The sequence below is a fragment of the Cervus canadensis genome, chromosome 6 (assembly GCF_019320065.1).
Source record: "Cervus canadensis isolate Bull #8, Minnesota chromosome 6, ASM1932006v1, whole genome shotgun sequence".
Classification (NCBI taxonomy): Eukaryota; Metazoa; Chordata; class Mammalia; order Artiodactyla; family Cervidae; genus Cervus; species Cervus canadensis.
Window position 1 is genome coordinate 6,411,702 of NC_057391.1, and position 14,150 is coordinate 6,425,851.

The window sequence follows — 14,150 nt, forward strand, 5'->3', positions numbered from 1 at the left end:
TGGGTTTGGGTTTGCTCAGTAGAAAGTGCATGTAATTAAAACATGTCAAGATCACTCATAGTGAATGAATAAATTCAAAGGTCTTATCTTTTGAAGATCAACAAAATTTGGGCAGAAACTGCTCAGTGCTAGTATGTTTCAGTGTTAGAAGAAATACACATGTTTTGAGGTTCTGGTCCTGTTTGTTGATTCGGTGCTGTAGGCTAGAAGCAATGAAACTCCACGTCTACGGAGGGAGAGAACGACAGACCCAGGGCTGTGGCCCCCGAGGTGCCTAAGAGCCTGCGGCTGGGCTGGCTGCGCCGTGCGCTCGGAGGAGGGTCTTTGGGGTTTACTTGCTGCTAATAACTGCTCGTTATCAGGGCCGATCCAGGAGGGTGGTCTGTGCCCCTGGAAAGAACACTCATTTTGAGCGAGCTGTTTGGGATCTTGTACTGAGTAAGGAACAGATAGTAAAAGGAACTTCATCCTCCTTTCTCCACCTTTCACTCACTCATCTATCAATACACATCCTGGTTTGTATTAGTTCTCAGTGTCAGCAACACAGTTCCCAGGTGGGTCCAACTTTGTGGTGACAATCCAGACAGCCCTCCAGGCCCAGATAAATACTGCTGATAAAGTCCGAGCACGTGGTTATGAACTTAAGGGGTTCTGAGGGCTATCTATAGACTATCTCTAATTTGGGGACTTGGGCATTTCATTTCCAGTGTTTCTTGGCATAAAACCATTGTATTGAAAGAGATGCAACACATTTCACTAAGAGACATATAACTGCCACAGTGTTTGCTTTAATTTTATGATTTTTCATAAAATAGTCAAACGAATTTCAAATAAAAATTCAACTGTCATATAAGAGCCAAGAAAAACATTTAAAAATGTAAACTCTTCCCCAGATGACAGATATACACTGCTGATGAGAAGAAGCACTAGAGAAGTGTTTTCACTATCATAAGTCAACAGAATTAAAAAGCTCAGTAACATATTAAATTAAGGGACATCTCGAAAAATATACATAACCTGGATTTTGAAGAATATCATCAATTATAGTAGGAATTTTAACATCTGGCACTGCTTCTCCCTTTGAATGAGATGGCTGCGAAGCACCTGCTTCAGTATTTGGAGTCACTACAGCGTAACGAAGCAGTTCTTCATACTCTTCCTGTGAAAAGTCAACAAAAAATAACGCAGTGTATCCCTGTCACAATGGACATTCTGGTAAAGGAATGGTCACAAAGATGTTCTCTACTTCAGTTTCCAAAACAGTATGCCTAAACAATAGAAAGAAATAGGTACTTGGGATTTATGTCTTTCATTCGTCATTTACTTACTCTCTCGTAGTAAGTGAAATTTCTTAAAAACAAGCAAGAAAATGCAACAAATAGACCTACCCCGATTTCTTCTGGTGATGAAGCTTTAGTACCCCTATTCCTTCAGCGTGTCAATTTAAAACAGTGACACAAAGATTACCTGGGGCACTTTCCTGGAGCCTATCAGCATCTATGACACAGAAGAACCTTCTCTCAACTGGCAACTGCTCGCAGGTGAGAAAAAGACCCAGTCATGTCGCCGCCTGTTTGGAACTTAGTTCCACGATGCTGCTCCCAAAGACTCGACAGTGGGGAGGTCTAGGGATGAAAAGTAGCTTTCGCTCTTGGTGCCCCCTGCCCCACCCAGTTCTACAACCACCCTGAGTCTCTTCATATACAAACATGGAAAGAGTGCAAGAGAAATGCTGGAAGAGAAAGAGTAATAAAGTGAAAAAGAGAACACGGATGCCAACCTGTTCAGTTCTACCTGCTGGCAACATGAGAAAAGAGGATGAAAACATGGCAGGTCACCAAGTGTAGGCCTTACAGGAAAATGCCTCAAGGTTTAAAAAAAAAAAAAAGGAATTTCCTGACACAGATAGATATTTATTTAGCCAAATCAAAAAAATTCTATCAGTACTGGAACTTAGTCTCTGTTCAAAAGGGGCTGGTCACTGAGGCAACATATATTCCTATTAAGGACTTCTAAGAGTCTTTTTTTTAAAATTAATTTATTTATTTTGGCTGCGTTGGGTCTTAGTTGTGGCACGCAGGATTTTTAGTTGCAGCATGCAGCTAGCTAAAGCCCCTCAAAGAGTCTTATGGCATGGACCTAGAGAACGTCTTTGCACTAAGATTTGGGGGAAGGTTTAAAGGCATATGAAGTGTCTTGCTCTAAACTATCATTTAATATTAATTTTTCCCCATAAAAAGTTCAGATACAGAAAATTCCATTATCATCATTTCATTAGTCATAAGTGTTATTATTTGACTCACCATCAGGATGAAGAGCTAAGTGATGCTCCAAATTACCTCCTTGAAATGTGCTAAATTGAATTAACAGCAATTGTCTAAATCAAAGAAAGAGCCCTACCTTTAATAAGAACATTATGATACAGTATAGGTGTTTGAAAATTAGCAACCCGTATTGTTTCCCTATGGGTTTCTGTGAGTAAGAATATTTAACTAAACACACCCAAGTATTTTGCTATCAATTAACTTTTTAGAACCTACTTCCTCTGGAGGCAATAACAACTAGAGGCAGCCACATCAGCTCTGCTCAGTTAGGTTACTACCACAGGAATAAACTGTGCTCCAGGAATGGAAGGGAAGGGACAGTCAATGACTTTAACTCATGGCTTCCCTAGTTTGACCTCAGAAAAGGGAGAAAGATCCAAACACGTATTTCTAAGTTCTCACAACAATCAGTATGAGTTAAAGGGGATGTAAATATGTATACATTAATAGTGTTCAGTATACATATATATTTTAACTTACTTTAGGGAAAAAAATGGAAAAAATTAGTCATTTAAACAATTATTTACATTTCATATATGCAGACACAGGCCAAATGGGTTATTTTTTAGTTTAGGGTAAAAATAAGTAATATCCTCTTTCTTTTTCATACCTTTTAGAAAAATTGGAGTATAATTTTTTTTATTTTTAAGAATTTATTTATTTTTAATTGAAGGTTATTTGCTTTACAGTATTGTGTTGGTTTCTGCCAAACATCAAGAGGAATTAGACACAGGTATCCCCACGTCCCCTCCCCCTTAAACCTCCTTCCCGCCTCCCTCCCCACCCCACCTCTCGAGGTCGTTACAGAGCCCCAATCTGAGCTCCTGGGTCACACAGCAAACTCCCATTTGCCTGTCTATTTTACATGTGGTAACGTGTATTTCCATGTCACTCCTTCATACAACCCACCCTCTCCTTCCTTCCCTCCCCCAGCCCCATGTCTGTAAGTCTGCTCTCTCTAACTGTGTCTAAAATTGAAGTACAATTGCTTTCCAAGGCTGTGTTCCTTTCGGCTGTAGGGAAACAGCATCGGTATAGGAACACATACATCCCCTCCCTCGGAAGCCTCCCTCCCACCCCACCCCTCTATTCCACCCCTCTAGGTCATCACAGAGCACTGAGCTGAGCTTAGTAATATCTTCTTAACTGTCAAAGATAACCTGCCTTAAGGTAGATAAGAATCCTAAAGTAATGACCAAAACTTGTCATTCTGCCTCCCCCCTCAGTCGCTGGACTGATGTGACCCTGAAACACAGCTGAACCCATGCATGCCAAGTGTGGTCAGGGCAACGGGCTGATACTTTGGAGTTGTGATCAGAGGAGATTGTAAGAGAGTAAGTACTACAGATGTTGCCCAGCCTTCAGCATTCATCATCAATGGTTTTATGAAGAATTCACATGTTGGAAACAGTAATAAAATGCCCTTAAGGGGAATACTGACTTATAAGGGGCTTTTGTATTAAGAGTCTGGTGTTAAATATTTACTATATATGTCAAAGTATATATAGTTACTTTATGTTATCTTACACATTATTTTCAGGATTTATATTTTTTAATGTTTCCAGTAATGGAAAATGGGCAGGCTTTCAACTGTTGTCAAGGACCAGTAGGGTCATAAGTTGAGGGTTACTAAAAACAGAATCTCAGTTAGGGTGGCATTCTAAGCACAGGTAACCAATAACACAGAATGATTTCTGGCATGTCTAGAAGATTCTTCCCCTCCATCTCTTAAAATTCTACTCTAGAGATTTCCTTTGACATAAAGCTTTGTTTCTTGACAAAAATGACAACATGAGATCTTACAAGGTGTTCATCTTATAAGGTCTTATAAGGGTTCTGGAACCAACAATTACGAAGCTTGATTTATAAGCAATTCTGACACCACTTGGGTGTCTCAGTTCCTACCCTTTCCAGCAGAGCCGGCGTCAGATTGCGCAGGTTGAGGGTTAGTCCCCATGACTGCCCTCCCCGCCCCACACTTCAGATGCCAGTCGCAAGTCCAGGTTATCACCTGTGCCTCAGACCAACCAGTTACGGACCAGAGCTTCCAAAGACCCGCTCTGTGGATTTGACTAATTTGCTAGAGGGCTCACAGAACTCAGAGAAACATATAACACTTACTAGATCACCAGTTTATTATAAAAGGCTGGACTCCAGGAACAGCCAGGGGGAAGGGATATACAGGGCAAGGTTTGGGGAAGGGGCATGGCACTTCCATGCCCTCTCCCGACAGGCCACTCACCGCACACTTTCACGTGTTCTCCCGTGGGAAGTTCCCCAAACCCAGTCCTTTTGGGTTTTTATGGGGCTTTATTAAATAGGCACAATTGATTAAATCAATGACCACTGGCGACTGATTCAACTTCCAGGCCCTCTCCCCTCCCTCAAGGTCAGGGAGTGTGTGTGACTGAAAGTTCCAACCAGCTAATCACATGGTTAGCTTTCTCCTAGCAACCAGTCTTCATCCTTGGGTGAAGTCTAAAAGTCACATCATCAACGTAACAAAAGATACCTTCATTTCCTCACTAGTTAGGAAATTCCAATATTTTTAGGAGCTCTGTGCCAGAAATGGGATGAAGGCCAAATATTTTAATTATAAATCACAGTATCACTGGTATACCTAAGTTAAACCGTTCTCTTTTGAAGAAGTTGGAATACAGAAAAGATGAAGGATGCAGTAAAGCACTGTCACCTAAAAAGAAAGCAGGAAATGGGAGAGGTACCATTCAAAGGGAAGGCAAGGATGAAACATCTATGTCATAATTCCAGACCACTTTACCCTAGTAAAAACTCACGGATACTTTTCTAATAGCTTCCCAATTCCTAAACCTGTAATTTCAATTAAAGGAACACATTTGTTTCATAAAATATTTCCCTAAAGCTTCTGTCATCTACTACGGTGTCAACAGCCACTTACTCTACTTAGGCATAAACATACTATCCAGCTTTTCCCCTCTTAAGAGGGAGAAACCCCAAGATACACCATGTCAGTATTCTCTCATTCAAAATCTCCTCTAGAAATCTTAATCCATATTTTTGATGATAAAACATTTAGAATTGAAAGAAATATAAAACATTTCATATAAGAGCCACACCTTGCATAGTCGGGGTACCTGTCACTGCCCAGGTCCTGGGCACCAGCGGGAGCTCAGTGGTGCGGCAGCAGGGGCCAGAACCAAGAGTGGAACACTGGGGAGTCTAGGGCCCCAGAACTCTGGATAGTTTCCACAGCAGACTGATTTGCATTAAAGTGAAAGCAACATTCATGAGAGAGCTACAAAGAGAAAATTTCAACAGAAAAGTGTTTCTTCAGATTTTCAGCTTCTCCTTTCATTGTATTGTTTGGAGCTCTGGTACAGAGAATACTAGAAGAGTTCATGATTATTTTCTGAAAGGTTAATTGAAACAATGCGAGGTATTTTTCCAAGTGTGTAAAATAATTCCCAACATTTGATATTATTATAATTTTACAAACATTATAAACATATTATACTTATAAATGTAAATGGCATGAATGAACGAGAAATGTATTCCCAGTTTTCCCTCATACTGTCATGTACTTGAAATAAATAAGTTATAGTAAATTTAGACATGTCTTCCTACCTGAAGATCTGAGGAGACAGAACTGTCTCGGTCGGAGTCTTTTTGCAAAACTGGAGGCGAGCGTATCTCCCCGTCTGATGACATTCTGTATAAATTCTATAAAACAGTAAAAGCTAACTTTAGTTTATTTTTTTGCAATATTTAAATTAAAATAAAATGCTTTCTAAATATGAGTGTGTGTGTGTTTGTGTGTAATAACATCCTATCCTGGAAACAATAATCATTCAACATGTTAAAATCATTCAACATATTGAACACCCACTGGGTTCAAAAAATCACTGGGTAAGAAAAAAACACTCAGCTCCCAAGTAGTGAGCTTATGATGTGGTCAAGGAGATGAGGTAAATACATGAACGACTAAAGGAAAGTGGAAGCTCCTCAGAAAAAGCCACAGCGCGGGCTGTGGAGCATAAGAGAGTGTGACTGCCGTTCAACAACGTTTGAGCACCTGGATGCTGTGTCTTCTCCTATGAGACACGGAACCGAGAGAGAAGGAACAATTTGGTAAATTCTCTGCTTGAGGAACTGACCTTTTGGGAATACTCTTTTAAGAAAAGCAAGATTATACAGAACAACAAATTCTAATACCATGCAAAGAAACACTGTTTAAGATCTTAACCAAAAAATAAGTCACAATATAAGTACTTTTAGTGACAAGTACATAAATTACTTAAAAGGCAAACAGTGACAATTCAAAATGATCTGAATACCAGTTATATGCAAGACTTGGGGAGAAAGTTAAGGTGAAGAAGTCCTTATTCTCAAGGTCTCTGCAATCTACAAGAAGGGCTAGACATGCATATACTGCTGCTGCTGCTAAGTCACTTCAGTCGTGTCCGACTCTGTGCGACCCCACAGACGGCAGCCCACCAGGCTCCCCCGTCCCTGGGATTCTCCAGGCAAGAACACAGGAGTGGGTTGCCATTTCCTTCCCCAATGCATGAAAGTGAAAAGTGAAAATGAAATTGCTGAGTCGTATCTGACTCTTAGTGACCCCATGGACTGCAGCCTACCAGGCTCCTCCATCCATGGGATTTTCCAGGCAAGAGTACTGGAGTGGGTCACCAGTGCCTTCTCTGCATGCATATAGTAGTAATTACTTTTGAAAAAAGTGCTGTTAGATCCCAAAACAACAGAGGCACAAAGTAGAAAGGTTGGAGTAGCCTTTTTCATGGGGTAGGACGGGGAGGGTGTGAAGAAATGGGAACAGCCGATTGGGGTGTTGAGACCTGAAAGACAGATAAAAGATACAGGATATGTGAGGCAACAGTGCAGTATAAGCAAAGACAAAGAGATGCAGACACATATGCCAGGAACTGCAAGTATTTTGTGAGGCTGGAGCAAAGGGCACAGATCAGGGTTTGGCTAAGGATGAAGCAGGCAAAGTGAGGAGCTGCCAGATCATGAAAGATCACAATTACATCATGTCAAAAAGTTTCATCTTTTTTCTAAAAGAAGTTATTAAAGTCTTAATTAAACAAGTGATAACATGATCAGGCTTGTCTTTTAGAACGATCACTCTGGCAGCTTTCAGGATGGATTTGAGAGGTGGGATATGAAAGAGAGAGCAATTGAGAGCCAACTGCAGTAGTCCAAGAGATATATGTTCCTTCTGGCAGTAATGGAGGAGATAAATGGGGTCAGAGGTATGACTGCAAGTTGTGCTGTGGCAGTGGAAATTTGAGACTGTGATCAACAATCGGTTAAGGGGTTAAAGGGAAGAACTGCTGCTCTGGTCCAGATTTCTGGCTGGCAATGATGGATGGTGGTGATACTCCCCAAGGCAAGGAATACAGGAAGATAAGTAGACTGGGGGAAGGGTAATATGGTCTCATCATCAGACTTCCTGGGGTGAGGTGACTCTAAGGCACTGAAGTGAGGCTGCAAGTATGGAGTATCTGACCATGCCAGTTATTCGATGCACAAGTCCAAGTACTGCCGTCCACAATGACTACAAGGTGAAAGGTGCTTCTTGGGGTTAAGCAAAGTGGAAGCCCTGCACTGGAGGTAAAGGTTTGGGAATTCATTCTGAGGAATCAGCATAATGGGAACTGCTGATACAAGGGAGAGGTTAAGATCACCTAGGAAAAGAAGTGTGAGTTCTTATTCTGAGGTCCCTAGACCCAAACCGTGTGCAGTATTTTTAGCGCATGCATATTTTTCTAGGAAGAGGCTCCTCATCTTCCAATATGTGTCCAGAGGGTACTACAGCCTTAGTAAAGTTAAGGACCACTACTGTAGCTGGGATGGGCTTCCCTTGTGGTTCACTCGGTAAAGAATCCACCCGAAATGCAGAAGACCTGAGTTCAATCCCTGGGTCGGGAAGATGCCTGGAGAAGGAAATGGCAACCCACTCCACTATTCTTGTCTGGAAAATTCCATGGACAGAGGAGCCTGGCACGCTACAGTCCATGGGGTCCCAAGAGTGGGACATGACTTGGTGATTACACCACCACCATTGTAACAAGAAGAGAGTTAAAATCAGAACTGCTAATATTTAAAGGGTAAGTGAAGAGGAACCAAAAATGATGGAAAAGGAAGTCAGAACAGTAGAACCCCGAGAACAGCATCACAGGAACCTCCAGGAGGGAGTGGTCAGGGACAGACGCCAAGGGAAGATGAGAATCTGACAGAATCCCTTGAGTTTGGCAATCAGAAGTTGCTGGGGCATTTGCCTGGACAATTTCAGCGGAAAGTAAAACAAGTCTTAATCAAGAAGGCTGAAAATTACCAGATGAAGAAATTGAAGGAGAAAGGGCAGATCCAGGTAGAAGTGCAGTATTAGAATGGAAACACAGATTGAGGCTAGACTATGGAAAGGAAATATTAACTGTATTCAGTGAGCATTACTGTGTAGACACAAGATAAGTAAACTAAATCTCAGCATGAGTGACTTTAGTTAAGCCAATTAGGGAGGATAAAATAAGCACATGCCTCTGCAGAAGGCAGGCTGCTTTAAGGGACTCAAATCCACCACTGTGGTAACTTTGTCCTTTCTATTTCCATTCAGTTCTTCCTTTAGGATGTGTTTGAAGATTGGTAATAAGGGGGCCTGGGATTGGGGGTACTGGTAATACGGGGGTTGGGATTGGGGGTCACATCTCAAAAAGAGTTTCTTAATATATATACTGCAGACACAAAACAAATGCTGTACTTTTAGAAAATATGCTATAAATCTTCCATCTGTCCTGTTTTGATGACATCAAAGTCTGACAATTTATCTAAAACCCTACAACAGTAGCCATTTTCCTTATTGTTTCTAGTTCTGAGACAAAGGAGAAAAATGAAACTTGCTTTGATGGAAAGCAGATGCACATCAGATAATCAAATTTTCAGAATTCTCTAACCCAAGATCTCAGAAATCACGAGATAAAAATTTCTGAGCGCTTGTCTATGGCCAAATAAGTCAAATTAGATCTTGGTAATTACCTGGCTGTTAACGGAAGCAGGGTCCAGGAATTCAAATTAACCCCCAAGAGGCACTGGAATAGTGAATTACCGTGGGAGCTGGCAGCTGAGTGACGTCCCTGCGCCCTTGACCTGTCCTAACTGCAGGCAAGGAGAGGGGGTGCGCCAGGCCCTCCCCACGCCACGGACTACAGCAGAGGAAAAAGCAGTTGCGAGCAAGCACAGGGCTACAAGTTCTCTCACCCCTGTGTCACATCAAAATGTTAAAGAGTCACACACGGTCATTTTAGCCCATACGTCTTAAATGACCCGAACCTACAGCTGCAATACCGTTATTACACTTCAGGCAACTTTCCTTCCTGCCCTCTCTTCCCCGACGCCGAGGAGGGGAAACCTCTCCATCTCGCCGTCCCGCAGAGCAGCTCAAGGGCCTTACTTTCCCGAAGACGCCCCCAACCCTGTCGTGTCCGATCCCCAGGGGCTACAAACCCGGCCGGGGCTATTTAAACCCCACTCCAGAGCCTTCGCCAGGGGCGCCGCTTACCCACCGCCCAGGCGCTCTGCAAACCCCAACTCCCCGCTCCGCGTCTTCTCCCCTCGTCGCCGCTGCAACAACAGCGAGTCCAGCAGCTTCCCCAGCAGCAACCTGACAGTTTCAAACTGCAAAGAGGAAGTAAAGACGGCCCCGGGCATTGGCCGCGAGCTTCAGCAACCTGCCGTATGATTGGTCCGCGCGTCGGGGGCGGGGCCCCGCACCGGGGACGGGCGCAGCCGGAATGAAGTTGCTTCGGTAGAGCAGCAGCCTGGCTATGGCTGGTTCGGAGAGGGCGGAGTCTTAGGTAGCTCCGCCCCGCGTTCAGAAGCCCGGGGTCAGTGCGGTTCTGGCCTGCCGGGTACCGGACAACCTTGAGACCCGATTTGGTTAGACTGTCAAGCAGGACTGAAGTCAGCTAGAGCGGAATACTGGTGTCTTTTCGACAGTGCCCGTAGTCTGTGCGTGTGGTCCTCAGGCATATGAGTCGTCTCCTTCCTCGGGTGCCCCACGACAGAATCACTAACCCCGCCACCTGCTGATTCCTTCGGTCTTGAGCAAGACTGAATTTTTAACAGAGACCAACAGTGATTATGACTGCAGGGGTCTGCGGACCCCACTTTACGAAACTGCTAGTCTAGGTTATATTAATGACTTCAAACGTGTCAGATTGCAAGGCAAGCCCTTCTGGCGAAGCGAGTGTTGCCCTTAGAGTCATCGTTAAGTACATCCTGGTTATATCACCTACTTACTGTCACCTTGGATAATGCTATCCACATATAGGGTTGTAGGGGGATTAAATGACGTACTATATTTAAAATACCTATCACGCACACATAAAAAAACTAGCCTTTCAGCTTGTATTGGCATAATAGCTAGAGGTACGTTAGGATCCACATGGCAAAGGGAATGTTCCAATCTGAAGGGCAAGTAATGAGATTCTGGTGAATTTTCAGGCTCCCTGTGGCACCTAGAGGATGAGGTATCCGTTTCTTTTTCTGTAGATAGAAGTGGCATAACCTGGATCCCACCTACTTACCTGTGGGTAGAGTCAGAATTCTATTTATGCAAGCAATGAAATAAGAAGAGCACCAGCAGTTTCTTTGGCACAAGCTATATTTGTCCCCCCCCCCCATCTTTTCCATGCTTATTATAAAGGATAAATTCCTATTGATAGATACAAATTCACAACTGGTTCAAAAATCTGTTTTGTTTTTTTTTTTAAATCTGTTTTTAAATTGAATTGCCATGTGGTGACCCCTTACTATGTAATTGTTTCTGATTCATTATCCCCGTGCCTTCCTGTACTTGGCTCCATGTTTCTCTTCTCTATCTCTTTGGGGGCAGATTTTCTTAGAAAATTGTTGGGTAAGCCATCACCACTCTTCCATGAAGCTGAATTTAAAAGAGAGAACAAACCTGTCTCTATGTTATTAATTTACAACAGACTCTTTTCCAAGGTTCCTACAGGGGGAGCCAAAGAGAGGAGACTAGCACTCCCAGAAATCCATGAAAAGTGAATTGCCAGCTTGAACCCTGTATATTTATTCATTCAACAAGTATTTATCTAACAGTCATCATGTACAAAGCATTCTGTTGGTACTAGGAATAGAATGGTAAGCAAAACAGACATACTCTGCTGTCATGGAACTTAGTCTAACTGGAAAAAACAGAGTTAACAACAACAAACCCCCCTCACAAATTCATAATTATGAATTATGTTTGAAGTGAGGAAAAATCAGGAGGAAATGCCTGTATGATAAAGTACATTGTGGCTGAGACCTGAAGGGTGAGTATATAAAGAATTGCTTTCTTTGAGTTGCAAATCTGGAGAGAGGGAGAAAGTGGCAAATAAAGAGAGGTCCAGGGAAAAGGAACAGGGGGTGGAGATGGGAGAGATTTCAGAGTTAGAACCCTTGCTAAGGTTATACTGGGTGAGACTGCCATGGTGTGCCCCGGGATCTTGATGTATCACAGCTAGCCTAGTGGATGTTTTTTCAACAAGACTGCTGGCTCACAGATTTTCCCTCCCTGCTTTTTCATCATCTACTCCTCCATTCAGATGAACCTGCCTTTGTCACAGCCTCTCAGGCTGGGCTTTGTTTCCCCAGGTTATAAGTGGCTGACATAGGAAATTAACCTCCACAGATGACAGAGGCACGCGTCTCCAGAGAGGTCCATTCCTCGTGAACGATGAGTACTGGCCTTCTGGAAACAATGCTCTAAAACACTGTGACCTGGTGAAATCTGAGTTTCAGCAGGAAGGTTTGCAAAGAACATGGTAGATTATTTTTGGGCACTTGGCTCACAGTGCATGTCCCCACATAGAGGTTCTGTAGTCGGACTACACAATCTGTTTAGAATGCCTGTGCACACTGAGAGCCAAAAAGATGGATTTATTGAACACATTTCACTGAGGGAGAGAAGAGGGAGGAAGACTGGCTATAAGCGAAGATGAAGGGAGGTGGTGGGCACCGTGGGCGCCACCGAGGCATTACAGCAGCGCTGTGCAGGGCGGGGATTTGTAGTGCAATAAGATGGGAATAGCAGACCACCTGACCAGCCTTTTGAGACGCCTATATGCAGGTCAAGAAGCAACAGTTAGAACTGGACATGGAACAACAGACTGGGTCCAAATAGGAAAAGGAGTACGTCAAGGCTGTATATTGTCACCCTGCTTATTTAACTTATATGCAGAATACCTCATGAGAAACGCTGGGCTGGAAGAAGCACAAGCTGGAATCAAGATTGCCGGGAGAAATATCAATAACCTCAGATATGCAGATGACACTACCCTTATGGCAGAAAGTGAAGAGGAACTAAAAAGCCTCTTGATGAAAGTGAAAGAGGACAGTGGAAAAAGTTGGCTTAAAACTCAACATTCAGAAAATGAAGATCATGGCATCTGGTCCCATCACTTCATGGGAAATAGATGGGGAAACAGTGGAAACAGTGTCAGACTTTATTTTTTTTGGGCTCCAAAATCACTGCAGATGGTGACTGCAGCCATGAAATTAAAAGACGCTTACTCCTTGGCAGGAAAGTTATGACCAACCTAGACAGCATATTAAAAAGCAGAGACATTACTTTGCCAACAAAGGTTTGTCTAGTCAAGGCTATGGTTTTTTCCAGTGGTCATGTATGGATGTGAGAGTTGGACTATGAAGAAAGCTGAGCGCTGAAAAATTGATGCTTTTGAACTGTGGTGTTGGAGAAGACTCTTGAGAGTCCCTTGGACTGCAGGGAGATCCAACCAGTCCATCCTAAAGGAGATCAGTCCTGGGTGTTCATTGGAAGGATTGATGTTGAAGCTGAAACTCCAATACTTTGGACACCTCACACGAAGAGCTGACTCATTGGAAAAGACCCTGATGCTGGGGGGGATTGGGGTCAGGAGGAGAAGGGGACAACAGAGGATGAGATGGCTGGATGGCATCACCAACTCGATGAACTTGAGTTTGAGTAAACTCTGGGAGTTTGTGATGGACAGGGAGGCCTGGCGTGCTGCGATTCCTGGGGTCGCAAAGAGTCGGACATGACTGAGCAACTGAACTGAACTGAATGGAAGACCTTATTCAGAATATCTTTATTTCCTGGAATCCATAGTTATATTTTGTGACACAGCATTCCCTGGCCTTTTAATGGCAGAAGGGAATTTATTTCTTAGCCCTCATTATCTGCCTTCTGTTCTTCCTAATTATGAAGACATGCCCTTGAATCTCTCTGTTAGCATCCTCTAGTCAAATAAAAACTTCTTTATCCTTAGCATTTCTTTCTCCTGATAAAACAATCTAAGACTGTGAGAGGTAGATTAATTAGTTTTTCAGAGCACATTATTACTGAGTCCCACTAGTATTTTGAGTACTATACAGATGCTGTATTCTTGAGTCATTAGGGCTTCTGAGGGTAGATTGCAGATGAGAGTAATTCAGCTCAGTGATAGGAATCTGTGCAATTGTTTTTTTCATCCATAATTTTTTTATTAGAGCATAATGCAGGAGACCTGGGTTCGATCCCTGGGTTGGGAAGATCCCCTGAAGAAGGAAACAACTTACCCACTGCAGTATTCTGTCTGGCCTGGAGAATTCCATGGATTGTATAGTCCATGGGGTCACAAAGAGTCAGACACAACTGAGTGACTTTCACTTTCACCTTCAGGTGATTTACAGTACTGTTTTAGTTTTAGGTAAACAGCCAAATGATAAGGTTATACATATATATTCTTTGTAAAATTCTTTTCCATCATAGGTTATTATAAGTTACTGAATGTAGCTTCCTGTCCT

General features: G+C 42.9%; 1 protein-coding gene across 2 annotated transcripts in view; it reads right to left on the reverse strand.

The window, feature by feature from the left end:
• POC5 (POC5 centriolar protein) overlaps positions 1 to 10,004 on the reverse strand; it is a 31,355-nt gene extending 21,351 nt beyond the window's left edge. The window contains exons 1-3 of one of the 2 annotated variants that reach the window (XM_043470697.1): positions 9,884 to 10,004; positions 5,928 to 6,023; positions 1,018 to 1,159 (exon numbers count right to left, since the gene is read on the reverse strand). In XM_043470697.1, coding sequence (XP_043326632.1) covers positions 1,018 to 1,159; positions 5,928 to 6,011 — 226 coding nt within the window. In that variant the 5' untranslated portion in view covers positions 6,012 to 6,023; positions 9,884 to 10,004. Of the gene's footprint in view, positions 1 to 1,017; positions 1,160 to 5,927; positions 6,024 to 9,879 lie in introns of both variants that reach the window. The other variant, XM_043470696.1, reaches the window with a different exon arrangement.
• Positions 10,005 to 14,150: the final 4,146 nt, after the last annotated feature.